Below are 15071 nucleotides of genomic sequence, written 5' to 3'. Positions count from 1 at the left end.
GGCTCGAACCTGCGACCTTCTTGCTGTGAGGCGACAGCACTACCTACTGCACCACTGCGTCGCCATGCAATACATCATTATCAATAAAATTAATTCAAATCAGTGGTTACATATTTGATTTTGTTCAAGCCAAATTTTAATAACAGTTTTAAAATGATTAAATGTGGTACTCTCTCTGATATGCACTGGCATTTTATTCCATCTTTCTGCTGCTCTGACTGAAAAAACTGATTGTCCATTAGCAGTTCTCTTAAGTTTAACTGAACAATCACCTCTAACGCCCCATTCACAGGGGGCATCAGCATTAACGATGACATGTGAACAACTCGCAAAGCATGATTGGTCGCATTAACCCCTATCTCTTAATGTCATCACATATATTTTAAAGTTATTCATACATTACAACACCGTTATGCCAGCAGTCAATCACCTAAATTAGTATAATAATAATAGTAAAATTAACACACACATTCAGTTACAATGAAAACAGTATGTTTTTTTCTGCAGTAGTCTAAATAAATCTTTGCTTTGACATCAGCTGCATTTACAAATACAGCCCATGAATAGCTCAGTGGTACTCAGTGGTGTAAGAGCGGTGGGAATGAGCTGCTCGCAATGTACCTGAAGAGCGGTGGGGGTGAGTTGTGTGCGATATACCTGAAGAGCGGTGGGGGTGAGTTGTGCGCGATGTACCTGAAGAGCGGTGGGGGTGAGTTGTGCGCGATGTACCTGAAGAGCAGTGGGGGTGAGTTGCACGCGATGTACCTGAAGAGTGGTGGGGGTGAGTTGCACGCGATGTACCTGAAGAGCGGTGGGGGTGAGTTGCACGCGATGTACCTGAAGAGCGGTGGGGATGAGTTGTGCGCGATGTACCTGAAGAGCGGTGGGGATGACTTGCGCGCGACGTACCTGAATAGCGGTGGCGGTGAGTTGCGCGTGACGTACCTGAAGAGGTTTGGGGGTAAGTTGCGCGCAACGTACCTGAAGAGGGGTGGGGGTGAGTTGCGCGTGACATACCTGAAGAACGGTGGGGATGAGTTGCGCGTGACGTACCTGAAGAACGGTGGGGATGAGTTGCGCGTGATGTACCTGAAGAGCGGTGGGGATGAGTTGCGCGCGACGTACCTGAAGAGCGGTGGGGATGAGTTGCGCGCGACGTACCTGAAGAGCGGTGGGGATGAGTTGCGCGTGACGTACCTGAAGAGCGGTGGGGATGAGTTGCGCGTGACGTACCTGAAGAGCGGTGGGGATGAGTTGCGCGCGACGTACCTGAAGAGCGGTGGGGGTGAGTTGCGCGCGACGTACCTGAAGAGCGGTGGGGTTGAGTTGCCAAGACGTACCTGAAGAGCGGTGGGGTTGAGTTGCCAAGACGTACCTGAAGAGCGGTGGGGGTGAGTTGCGCGCGACGTACCTGAAGAGGGGTGGGGGTGATTTGCGCGCGACGTACCTGAAGAGGGGTGGGGGTGAGTTGCGCGCGATGTACCTGAAGAGCGGTGGGGATGAGTTGCGCGGGACTTCCTGAAGAGCGGTGGGGGTGAGTTGAGCGCGACATACCTAAAGAGCGGTTGGGTGAATTGAGCGCGAAGTACCTGAAGTGGGGTGGGGGTGAGTTGCGCGTGACGTACCTGAAGAGAGGTGGGAATAAGTTGCGCACGACGTACCTGAAGAGCGGTGGGAGTGAGTTGAGCGTGACGTACCTAAAGAGCGATTGGGTGAATTGAACGCGAAGTACCTGAAGAGGGGTGGGGGTGAGTTGCGTGTGACGTACCTGAAGAGCTGGAAGGGATGTGGTGGAGAGGGGTGTGCAACATATTTAAGGACCGAGCGGGAGACGCACAATTTCTAGGAGAATATCGTTTATTTGTGGGCATCCGGGAGCCTCTATGCATTTGCGGGATACTCTCGCAACTTCCGGGAGTCTTGGGATGTCTGTTTTAACAGCATAATACTCACTACTCTTGAGTACATTTGAAAGGTCTACTTTTTACTCATACATTAAGTAATATTTACAACCAATACTTTTTAGTCACATTTTTTAGACCCGTAATGGTACTTTTACACGAGTATAATTTTTCAGAACTCTTTCCACCACTGCTAATAATAAACTATTCTAATAAAGAAATTATTTAAAACAGCTTATTTTTACATTGCAAGATGCTTCAAAACTGTATTAAAAACACAGTTTACTTCCAAAACAGCGTTAACTCATTTATGTGAGTCTGTTAATGAAAAATCATAAACATGATCTTGTTTAACTGCATTTTGCAACTTCAAGAGGATGTTTTTAACTCTAGTCAGCACAATAAACCAAGAAAGATCCTGACTTCTGCCAAAAAAAAAAGGCAAACATGTTTTTTTTTTTTTTTGTCATTTTCTTTCAAACTATTGTAAAATTTTTTACAGGAAAAAAAAAACTATTTGTTTTACAATTATTGGTTTGTTTTATTTTACATTAAAAAAACGTAATAATAAAATAAAGTGTTTGTTAATTCTACAAAAAATACAGATAATGCCGAGTTTAGAAAGCATGATTTTCAAAGTAGTCATGTCTCAGATGTTTTCATACTGCATAACTATCTGAGGTTGCGTTTTGCTTTGTTTACACTGCAAGATGGATCGGCAACAGGGGCTTTCACATTGCATGACTTTACAATAGGAAGAATTGCCGACAACTTCATCCAAACTACGTCTCACAGCCCAAATCATGTAGTATATATTTTGTTATTAACTACATAACGAGAAAAAAAGCCTTTAATGGGGTAGAAAGTGTACATGTTTGCTCACCTGGGTTTGATGGAAATTTGCAGTTTCTCCTCAACTTTCTTTTTTAACTTTCTGTATGAAATGTCACACAGACACAGTGCTCGTGTCAAACCACTAGGGGTGTCACGATTTTGATTTTTAATCGAAATCGATCAAAATTTATGCTCAATTTCGATTATCGAATCAAAAAATAGAATCGTCGATGCTGCCACGCCCCCATGTCACGTCAGCTTGGCTTGCCAAGCGGGAAAAAAACAGGCTTGTTGAAGTGCTTGTTAAACTGCAGAAGCAGGAGACCCATCGACAGAACTTAAACCCTCTCCTCTTTCAATGAAGTCGCCGGTGTGTAAGCATTTTGGATTTCCATTGAGTTATGTTGACAACGTTCGTGTTGTCGACAAAAAAAACACACAGTTTTACAAGCTCTGCTATGTACGTATTACGTACGGTTCGTCCGATAGACAACACCGGATCGCGATCCTCCGCCCGCCCCCGTTGCAAATCCGCTCGCGAAAAAGTACACACTCAGGCCCTGTTTACACTGTCTTTGTTTTTAAATGGCATTTTAGAACGACAACAATTTGACATCCACAGTGGCGTGTAGCATTTCTGAGCAGCCCTCCTTCCTCACTACCTCTGAAAATGCACATCACGTGACCACACAGACACAGACGCACACACAGCCATGCTTCAATCTTTCACTCACTTGTACTTAGTCATTTTAGTGAACACCTCAGATACTGTTGACTGGCTCCTGTTGGTTGTGCGTCTTTTTACCGACGCCATTATAACGACACAGATCACTGCCTATTCCTACTGCCGAGTCCCGCAGAAAAAGTGACTGACAGGTGGTAATTATGTGTGTATCTTGCCTTAATTCATTTACTGTATGATTTGTTTATGGGTAAAACAAAGACCATGCAGGTCAGGTAGTTTAAACTGTAGGCTACAAATAATTAATTGGTCATTAATTATTCATAATCGAAAATCGAATCGAATCGTGCCTTTAGAATCGAAAATGTAATCGAATCGAGGATTTGGAGGATCGTGACACCCTTACAAACCTCCACTAGTTTTTCTTCCATTTCTTGGGTCTAAATAAACCGAAAATGAGTGCTTTTAACCCCTCAACCTCCTGCTGTAGGCGATCGCCGATGTCATTTTCAATCAGAATTAATTTTACACGGCATGATTTGAATCGCCGACAGCTCCAGATATTCAGCACGCCAAATATCTCAAAGGCATCGGCGACTCATCGGGGATTCTCTCAGATCGCATCTTTGATAGTTCACACTGTTTGATTGTCCTTCACATGCACGAGCACCGATTTGCCTGTGATTTCAAACATTTGAACTCGGTATAAGAGAACTGTTAAAGTACCGAACTGATAAGTTGTATTGAACCTTAACGGTAACCATCCCTATCTGTGGCTACCGACGTACCATCCATATGAATGCTGGTGGTGGTGTGGTGAGACCACATTCATTATTGTGAGGCTTTAGGTGTATGTATATTGTATACACAATTAGTGCATTATATAAATACTATATAATTAATGATCTTTAATATAAAGCATGTAAGAATCAGCTCTTTGGTTTAAATCATGTTTAAACTTAGGGGATTCGAATCAAAGATTCGAACATGATTCACATAGAATTATTTAAAGCTTACACTTAACTTTAGTATTTGTCCAGCAAATAAAACGTTTAGTGTAAAGCAATTCTGTATTATATTATTACGTGGCCAACAATAACAATATAAAAACAGTATCTAATTATTTAATGAGCAAGGTAGCAGTATCTGAAGCTGAGGCATTAACTTATAAAGCACACAACACACCAACACGGATCTTAAAACGAACCAAAAGTTTATTGCTACTCTACAACACAAAGTACTAATCTACGTAAAACAAACAAATGCACATACATACACACACGCACAAGCAGTTTGAGGAGAGTTTTGACTGAGTGGATTCAACTTCTAGCCTTTGCTAAGTTCTTAGCATTGTAACCTGAGAGAAACCGTAAAAGCAGAGAATTTCGCTATTCTTTACTACTTAAACATAATTCACACCAGTGTCAGCAATGGATAGAAACCTTGTTTGTGCTACTTGCGTTCTGATGGAATATTGGTTTCATCGACTGGTCCAAAGGGAAATCCCGGCGAAGCTGATTGGTCAGCGTAGCAACTTCAGTGACGTGATGGAATTCCCTTGTCGGTGAAGAGGGGTTTCCTTAGTCGGTTGCTAGGGATACGGATGTTGGACAAGGCGGCGTTCGAAGTCCTTCCTGGGTTCCTGTAGTTATGATGAGTTTCAGAGTTTGGATGTGTTGACCCGATGGCTTGTTGTTGAAGCGGTTGCACAAGCAGATCGGGGGTCGAGCCGGCAGAAAGTGAAGGTCGCGGTCTGCTCCGTGATGTAACGAGGCTTCCGGCGAGGCGATGTAACGGCCACAGCATGAGAAGAGCGACGTCCGGGCAGCGACGGCGGTGACGACTGGCAAAGATGACCGGCAAAAGACGACGATGAAATTCCTTTGTTCAAAGTTTTATAGGCTTTGGTAGAGGCTGGATCTACACAATGCTTGTCCAATCAGATAAGGTGCGGGGTGGAGTCACACCCCAATTCTGCCCTCTAGAAGGCCAGGTTGACAAATTGTGTCGGTGCTGCTTTGATAGCATAGTTGTTAAAATAAAGTCTCATAACATGGACACCTTTCATAATATGGTTTCTTCATATAAACCAATGCATTTGAAACTTTCCTAGCTTTCAATCAATACCAAACATGAAGTATGTCATAAACATTCTGTAGATTTCATTTGTCACTGAGGGCTATTACTCAAGAACTATCTATAACAGTTTTGTTAAACACATGGAACATGTACACACAAAAACCTACAGAAACATAAAGCAAACATACATTACTCAAATAAACACAGTTTTACTGTATGTCCATTAAACTTTGGAAGCGTTTCTGATCGCTTCTGTGTCTGCCTGAGAATGTGTATTCCTTGCAGACGCCAAAGGACAAGCGAACCAAAAGGTACTTCTCAAAAACCGGTTTGGTGGGTTTTTGATTGTAGAGCCTCTTATTGTTTTAGGGTGTAAAGTTAATTAACATGCAACTGTGATGTTGACTGGCTAGGTATCCTGTGGATTTGCCTTTTGCTGGGTGCCTGTGGATTGCTTTGAAAATGAAATCAATCTCAGACTCGTAGGCACCAACCAATCTTTTAAGGATAACATGGTCTGTGGCTTGTTCGGTTCTGGAATGATCCGTTGACTCCCCACAAGCAATTGGCCTTAATTATTCAGATTTTTACTTTGATGAATTTTAGCTGCATTTGTGTGGTTTTGGGTTCACTGTCTTTTTAACAATAAACTTTTTTTTCCACATTTGACTTGCGCTGTTAACTTTTAAACATGTAATATATCAATTAATGCAATATAATTCAAGTCAAATCTAATTGGTGCCTGTCTTTTATGCAAAAGACGAGAGCCTCCTGAGTCATGTTATGATGCTATAAAAATGCTAGGATTCTGGAGACTCACAGTTCTGAACAAACACACAGATTAGTCCTTACATTTCAAATAAAGAAACAATGTATCACAGCAGGTATTTAACTCTTTTAATGAGTGTTTTAATTTGTTGTATGTTGATGTAATGTTTCTTTTATGTACAAGTAATTAGCTGTTAATGTAGAAGTGTGTTCAGAAATGTCTCCAAAATTATTATACTGTGTAAATTGTTCACTGTTATACCTAATGCATGCACTGATATTACACATGTAACCTCATGGTTTTCTTTTATTTGTGACACTGTAGTTAATTGTCTATTTTTCTGAACTTTTTTCTTCAGGTCACTGATGGAAAACCTTGTTGCCTAAAGCAAAATGGAAAATTATACCAGTTTTAACTTCATGTTGTTTGAAAATCTTGGGTTCATAAGATATGCTCTCTTCATTTTGGGTTTTGTTCTGTACTTTGCTATAATACTCTTTAATGTCCTTATAATGCTTGCGGTGTTTCTGGAAAGGACATTACACCAGCCTATGTACATTCTGATTTCATGCTTGTCTATGAACTCTTTATTTGGTACAGCTGGATTTTTCCCAAGAGTTCTGTCAGACTTGCTGTCTGAAACACACTCAATCTCTCGTGAAGCATGCTTCTTCCAGTGTTTTGTCATTTTCACATATGCAGCAAATGAGTTCTCAATATTAATGTTAATGGCGTTTGACAGATTTGCTGCAATTTGTAAACCTTTACGTTACCACAGCATAGTTAGACCGAGGTTTCTTGCTTGTTTAATAGTTACAAACTTGACTTTTCCAATGATTTTGCTTGCTGTTGGTTCACTTTTAACTACCAAACTGAGAATGTGTGGTAACAAACTAACTAAGGTATACTGCCATACATATGAAGTAGTCAAGCTTTCTTGTGACAACATCGCAATCAACAATGCTTTTGGCTTGTTTATATTAATAATAACTACCATCATTCCTTTAGGTTTAATATCATTTTCCTATGTAAAAATTCTTATCATTTGTCAGAGAAGCTCAGCACAGTTCAAAGGCAAAGCTTTTCAAACCTGTATTCCACACATAGTGGTCCTGTTGAATTTCACAATGGCTGTAACATGTGATGTCACTTTGAGTCGGGTTGCAAATTTACAAATTCCTGTAGGTCTGTCAGTTTTCCTTTCACTTGAGTTTCTCATTATACCACCAATACTCAACCCTCTTATTTACGCCTTTAACCTGCCTGATATTCGCAAAAAAATGATCAGCCTTGTAAAACCATAGAGATAGTTATTTAGTTTGTTCGTTCTTTTTTTTTTAGATGCAATATATATTGCACACTCTCATTAAAGTTGTCTTTCATAGTACATTATGTCATATTACTGTACTTGTTTACTGTAACAAAACAGCATTCATAATAATTTGAAAACAAATCAGTTGTAAATTAAAGACAAAAATACTGTTATACTGTTTATTAGTACTTATTTGGTATGATCCTATATTATATCACTAATCCTACCCCAATAACTTAACCAAACTATTACATTACTATTAATAAACAGAAAATCTGTAGTTTATTGAGCTAAGTCTTAGTTAATGGCTTTTAAGTAGCGATAACTTTACCTTGAACTAAAGTGTGACAATGACTTTATATTATTATTAATAATATTATAGCTATTATTATTTTAAATCTCACAGAATAGTAGCTTTTTGTTTACAGATTGAATTTGCATCCCCTCGTTTAATCTGGCTGTTTGTTAAATCCAATTTACACACAACATTGTGAAACTGCCATTTCTCATATCTGTGACGCTAGTGTGTCCCGCTTAACTCTGAAAGGAAAGCAGATCATTTGTAAAAATAAAAATATGGCAATAAAAATTGTTTGCTGAATTTGCTTCTATGCTGATGGTTTTCAGCAGTTCATGTTTTGACAAGCAGTTTGATATACAGGCATAATTGTGTAAATTAAGATAAATTCAACCACGAAGGGTCTCTAAAAACCTTTTTGTGTAAGAAACTACTTTCTTCCACCATGGATTCACATCTGCAGCAAAAGCCACTGCAACAAAAAAAGGAAAATTCACTGATAATTCAAAAATGTCACTTTAGAGTATTTGAATTATTTAATTGCATCCTAAGAAATATTGTTTTTTCTTAGTGATGACAAAACAGAGGATCAAAATTACATTGCTGAATGGCATAAAAAATAAAAACATCCATTTGCACAGTTCTGCCTGTATTTTTCTGCTGCTATCAACTAATATTAAAGAGATTCATTCATTCAGTTTCTTTTCGGCTTAGCCCCTTTATTAATCTGGGGTTGCCACAGCGGAATGAACCACCACTTTATCCAGCATATGTTTTTACGCAGCGGATGCCCTTCCAGCTGAAACCCATCTCTAGGAAACAACCATACACTCTCATTCACACGCATACACTACTGACAATTTAGCTGACCCAATTCACCTGTACCGCATGTCTTTGGACTTGTGGGGGAAACCGGAGCACCCGAAGGAAACCCACGCAAACGCAGGGAGAACATGCAAACTCCACACAGAAATGGCAACTGACCCAGCGGAGGTTTGAACCAGTGACCTTCACATGTATAAACATAACAACAAGAGAAGACGTGCGCAAAGCAACCGGGAATAAAAGGTCTGTTCAGTTCACAAGGATCATCAATCATCATCAAATGTGATCAAGAGTGAGTTTCACATGTTTAAAATGTTTTAAAAGAGCGTCTGTGTGTAATGAAGTACAGCGATTTACCTCAGCTTTACTTCATTAGCACTGCTGTGTGTCAGAACAATTATGAAAGAAGACGCTTCAATCCCGGTTTGTTGACGTTAAATCAGGTAACATGACATCCAAACAGCAGTGGAGATTAGCCTGTATCCTGTCACATTTGCGTGCAAAAAGAGTGCAAAGCTAAATGCGCACTGTCTGTGTGTATGTGCGTATCGTGTTCGTGCTGTGTATGTGTGTGTGTATCTGTGTGTGTGCACGTGAACTTTGTAACGACATTGTGTGTGACTCATCGTTGTAACTCAACACAGCAAATGCTTCAAATACTCATTGGTGAAGTCCTTGCTGTAGTATTTCTCAAAAAAGCTACGTGAGATCTCCTTCCTTTATGCCTGTTTGTTGTCTGACGCAGCTGACGGAGGAGAATAAGGCATGCAGAAAGGCACGTAGAAACAGTGGGCGGGGAGGACAAGCCTTAAAGGCGCAGTACACCAAAACTGCCACCCAGAGCAAAAATACATATGATAGAATCTTGTAAAAGGTATAATAAAAAAATCTTTTGGTTTGTGACGAAGATAGTTGTAGAGAGAAAAAGAGGATGTATATATATATATATATATATATATATATATATATATATATATATATATAGGAACTTAGGATCCTTTGATTGGAGGATCGTGATTAGCTAATACGAGCCAGCTGGTTCAAATATAAGGGCGTACTCCTCTCGAAATTAGTTTAATATATTAAGCTTCACGTCATTTTTTTTCCTCTGATGCTGAGTATATTTATATATGCACCAAATAAATTTGATTCATCATCTTTTCCTACATCAGAGTTCGCTTCTTCCACATACTGTCTATCCAGCTGTCTTTTTTATTTCTACAGGCTCTAGCAATGTGTCAGATTTTGTTACACACATGACTCTTCTAATTCTTGAACCTGCAGTCTCTCACTGAATGTTTCCCAGCACATCTGTCACATTTACTTTCCTCTTGTCTCCGTTCCTTCTTTTGATATTTGGCTCTATCAAAATCATCTCTACCTTTAAACTTTGCGTTTTCTCTCCTATGGAAAGGTTTTGCTAACTTCCTTCACAGCATTTACTGACAAATCCTTTGTTTTTCTTGCAATTCCCTGCTGAAAATACCAGTTTAAACCAGCCTAGGCTGGTTGGCTGGTTTTAGCTGGTTGACCAGCCTGGTTTAAGAGGTGTTTTGGCCACTTCCAGGCTGGTTTCCAGCCATTTTCAGCCTGGTCTTAGCTGGTCAGGCTGGAAAATGACCAGCTAAAACCAGCTTGACCAGCCTGGTTTAAGCTGGACATAGCTGGTTTTGGCTGGGCTCCCAGCCTGGCTAGGCTGGTCGAGCTGGTTTTAGCTGGTCATCTGAAATGAATCAGCAATGGTGTGACATTTGCATACAGTTGATACATAAACAATGTCCTCGCACACAAACAAATGCACTTTACCAACATGGGGAGAGAAATTAATGTCTTTTGTTAGGAGATACGTTTATCAGTGGTGCAACAGGACACAAAACACTGATATTCAGAACAAAACTCATAACTTAGAAACTCTTGTGATCTCAGCTCACACAATGTTCTCCATCTGATGAAACTCTCTCTCGTTTAGGGTGTCCAGTCAGAATAAAAGTCCCACACAAAAATACCCCATCACACAATATTAATAAACATTCCTTACATTCATATGGTGCTTTTCTGGGCAATCAAAGTGCTTTACACATAGGGGGGGAATCTCCTCATCCAACACCAGAATCCACCTGGATGACGCGACGACAGCCATTTTGCGCCAGACCGCACACCACACACCACACACCAGCTGATTGGTGGTGACAGAGTGATGAAGCCAATTATGATATGGGGAGGGTTAGGAGGCCATGATGGACAGAGGGACATCACATGACATCCCATTTTTCTGAAATTTGGAACATAATTCAGGTCTGAACGGGTTAAACCCCTACTCTTTTTGAAGGACATCCTGGGATTTTTAATGACCACAGAGAGTCGGGACTTCAGTTTAACGTCTCATCCGAAAAACGGCGCTCACTGAGCAGTATAGAGTCCTGTCACTAAACTGGGGCATTAGGACCCACACAGACCGCAGGTTGGGTGCCCCCTGCTGGCCTCACTAACACCACTTTCAGGAGCAACCTAGCTTACCCATGTGGTCTCCCATCTCACAATCTGCAATCTGCATTACTGGGTCCATGATCAAAAAGCTGCTAAAACTCACTTGGCTGAGTCTTCTTTGCGAGGGATAACTGTGCAGACAGGGGTAGTTCCAAACGCAAGAAGGTTGCTGGTTCGAGCCCTAGCTGGGTCAGTTGGAATTTCTGTGTGGAGTTTACACGTTCTCCCTGTGTTCACGAGAGATTCCTCCGGGTTTCCCCCACAAGTCCAAGGACAGGCGCTATAGATGAATAGGGTAAGTTAAATTATTCATAGTGTATGTGTGTGAAAGAGAGTGTATTGGTGTTTCTTAGTGATGGGTTGAGACTGGAAGGGCATCCGATACGTAAAAAAATATGCTGGATAAATTGGCGATTCATTGTGCTGTGGCAACCCCTGATAAATAAAGGGAGTAAGCCATAAAGAAAATGAATGAATGACACAGATCATTCATTCATTCATTTTCTTGTCGGCTTAGTCCCTTTATTAATCTGGGGTTGCCACAGCGGAATGAACCGCCAACTTATCCAGCAAGTTTTAAGGCAGTGGATGCGCTTCCAGCCGCAACCCATTTAGCCTACCCAATTCACCTGTACCGCATGTCTTTGGACTGTGGCGGAAACCAGAGCACCAGGAGTAAACACAGATCAATTAACGTCATTACATCTCCACGCTATCCAAAGTTTTCTCCGGAGTTTTATGAAATTTTGGGTGACTAAAATAATCTCCGTAATATTATATAACAAATTCTTCCTGCTCAGCTCTTGTCATTATATAACCGTTGATAGTAAGTGGGCCTGCTGGTGGTTTAGTGGGGCCCAAGGCATTGTGACGTAACTGTAATCATCGCCAGCCATAATTCTACGTTTTTCAATATGAATTAACAGCAGAGCTGCACCTTAGCTTGGCGGTTAGCACTGTCACCTCACAGCAAGAAAATTGTTGGTTACTGTACAGAGTTTATATGAACGGAGTTTTTATGTTCTCTGTAGATTTCCTCCAGATGCTCCACTTTCCCCCTCAGTCCAAAGACAGGTAATATAGTTGAACTGGATAAACTAGATTGACGATAGAGGCCATGGTCTTTTGCCTCCTTGTTAGAGCATCCGACTCCCATACGGACAGTTGCCAGCTTGATCCCACCCACGAGTAGGTTAGGTGGTGTAGGACTGGCAGGGTTACATTGACCGTGACCCGGATGGGAGTGAGGTTTAGGGGGGGTGAGTGTACAGAGGCCAGCTAGTGAAGTGCTGTGCAGATAAACCTCACTCTGACTTCTAAAGGTCAGCGACAAACAATAGAGGCCATGGTCTTTAGCCTTCTTGTTAGAGCAACCGACCCCCTTGCGGAAGGTTGCCGGTTCGATCCCAGCTACAAATGGGTCGGGTGGTGTAGGACTGGCGGGATTACACTAGGTTGCGGCTGGAAGAGCATCCAACACATAAAACATATTCCAGAGTAAATGGTAATTCTTTCCATTTCCATAGGATAAGGAGTTAGAGTGCTAATAAACAGCAATGTCACAGGTCATGTGATCTTATCAGATCAAACTTTCATTTATGCCCTCAGCTGTAAAGTTTTTAAATTTGGGGTAGATTTGTAATGTATGATGTGTTTGTGTGCATTATGTGTTATATTCTTGTATGCTGCAACCAAATTGCCTTGGGAGATGAATAAAGACTGACTGGCAGACCATCATAGGATTCAAACAGAAGGCTACTGATAGATTTTTTACATCATTTTAAACATATCTCCAAAACGTACTATTAATTTTTTTCAAAATACTGACAGAGAGAGGACTTGTAAGGTGCAACATGTAATGTCATTTAATATGTAATATATTATAATTCAAGTTAAATCTAAGTGGTGCCTGTGTTTTTATGCAAAAGGCCAGAGGCTCCTGAGGAATGTCATGACCCTATAAAAACTCTAGGATTCTGGAGACTCCCAGTTCTTCTAAACCCTTTCCCCTCACATATGGAAACAATGGTCATGCCATAATAAGTCACAAATGGTATTTAACTCCTTTAATGTGTTTTAATTTGTGTAAGGTTGAAAATGAATGTTAAGTTGCCTGTTAATGTAATATTCAGTTTGTGAATAAGTCAACTAAAGTTATTGGGTGTAGAAATATATTCAGAAATGTCTCCAAAATTATTATATGGTGGAAATTGTTCATTGATGTTAACAAATGTAACATTATTTTTTATCAGTTATTTGTGACACTATAGTTAATTGTCTAATTTTCTAAATTTTCTTCTTCAGGTCACTGATGGGAAACCTTGGTGCTTAAAGCAAAATGGAAAACTATACCAGTTTTAACTTCATGTTGTTTGAAAATCTAGGGTACATAAGATATTCTCTCTTTGTTTTGGGTTTTGTTCTGTACTTTGCTATAATATTCTTTAATGTCCTTATTATGCTTGCGGTGTTTCTGGAAAGGACATTACACCAGCCTATGTACATTCTGATTTCATGCTTGTCTATGAACTCTCTATTTGGTACAGCTGGCTTTTTCCCAAGAGTTCTAACAGACTTGCTGTCTGAAACACACTCAATCTCTCGTGAAGCATGCTTCTCCCAGTCTTTTGTCATCTTTACATATGTGGCAAATGAGTTCTCAATATTAATGTTAATGGCGTTTGACAGATTTGCTGCAATTTGTAAACCTTTACGTTACCACAGCATAGTTAGACCAAGGTTTCTTGCTTGTTTAATAGTTATAAACCTGAATTGTATAATGATTTTGCTATGTGTTGCTGCACTTTTAACTACCAAACTGAGAATGTGTGGTAACAAACTATTTAAGGTATACTGCCATAGCTATGAAGTACTCAAGCTTTCTTGTGACAACATTTTAATCAATAACGCTTTTGGCTTGTTATTAGTAATAATAACTACTATCATCCCTTTAGGTTTAATACTTTTGTCCTATGTAAAAATTCTTATCATTTGTCAGAGAAGCTCAGCACAGTTTAAAGGCAAAGCATATCAAACTTGTATTCCACACATAGTGATCCTTTTGAATTTCACAATTGCTGTAACATGTGACACCACTTTGAGTCGGGTTGTGAATTTACAAATTCCTGTAGGTCTGTCAGTTTTTCTTTCACTTGAGTTTCTCATTATACCACCTGTACTCAACCCCCTTATTTACGCCTTTAACCTGCCTGATATTCGCAAAAAAAATGATCAGCCTTATAAAACCATTGAAATAGAATTTTTTGTTTTTCATTTTCTTTCAGATGCAATACATTTTACTCCTATTAAAGTTTTGTATTACATGTTACATTATGTCAAATTACTCTATCTGATATGATTTTGTAAATGCAAGAGTATAAGAACTCTGGTAACACTTTTACATTTAACTACTGGTTTATTACCTGCTTATTATCAAGACAGTAACTGTTGATTAGTACTATAATCTTATACTTCATTGCTAATCCTACCCAATAACTAAACCCAAATTCTACTTTACTATTACCTTACTGTTAATAAGCAGATAATGTATAGTTTATTGAGCTAAGTCATAGTTATCAGCTTGTTAAAACTGATAATTTTACCTTAAGATAAGTTGTGACAATTAACTTTATATTATTAATGTTACTATAATTATGTCAAGTCTCACAGAATAGTGGCTTCTGGTTTAGACACGTCCGGATTGGAATTGTATCCCATCATTTAATGTAGGTTATTGATATATTAAATATACACACAATATTGTGAATTTGACAGTTTATCTGTGATGTTAGTGTGTCGCCCTCAACTCTGAAAGAAAAGAGATTATTTGTATGAGCCCTTGCCAATAAAAATGCTTTCTTGAATTTGCTTTAATGCTGATGGTT

The 15071-nt window shown here is 39.8% G+C and overlaps 6 protein-coding genes across 8 annotated transcripts in view; 5 read left to right on the top strand and 1 right to left on the bottom strand.

The window, feature by feature from the left end:
* The window catches only part of brwd1 (bromodomain and WD repeat domain containing 1), a 1114631-nt gene that overhangs the window by 674100 nt on the left and 425460 nt on the right, over nucleotides 1-15071 (top strand). The window lies entirely within an intron of this gene.
* The window catches only part of phkg1a (phosphorylase kinase, gamma 1a (muscle)), an 831529-nt gene that overhangs the window by 523629 nt on the left and 292829 nt on the right, over nucleotides 1-15071 (top strand). The window lies entirely within an intron of this gene.
* Nucleotides 1-15071, bottom strand: part of mxf (myxovirus (influenza virus) resistance F) — a 250465-nt gene that overhangs the window by 86630 nt on the left and 148764 nt on the right. The gene's annotated exons all lie outside the window — the stretch shown is intronic.
* The window catches only part of arrb1 (arrestin, beta 1), a 348576-nt gene that overhangs the window by 256080 nt on the left and 77425 nt on the right, over nucleotides 1-15071 (top strand). The window lies entirely within an intron of this gene.
* On the top strand, nucleotides 6658-7569 carry or64b4 (odorant receptor, family 64, subfamily B, member 4). The gene is given in 1 exon segment (NM_001128416.1): nucleotides 6658-7569. A coding segment is annotated over 1 exon segment (912 nt).
* On the top strand, nucleotides 13526-14444 carry or64b1 (odorant receptor, family 64, subfamily B, member 1). Its single transcript, NM_001128578.2, is given in 2 exon segments — nucleotides 13526-14414; nucleotides 14416-14444. Coding segments are annotated over 2 exon segments (918 nt in total).

Source organism: Danio rerio, chromosome 15 (genome assembly GCF_052040795.2).
Source record: "Danio rerio strain M-AB ecotype USA chromosome 15, GRCz13ab, whole genome shotgun sequence".
Taxonomy (NCBI): domain Eukaryota; kingdom Metazoa; phylum Chordata; class Actinopteri; order Cypriniformes; family Danionidae; genus Danio; species Danio rerio.
Note: the sequence above shows the minus strand (reverse complement) of the source record. Positions and strands in the feature narration are given on the sequence as shown.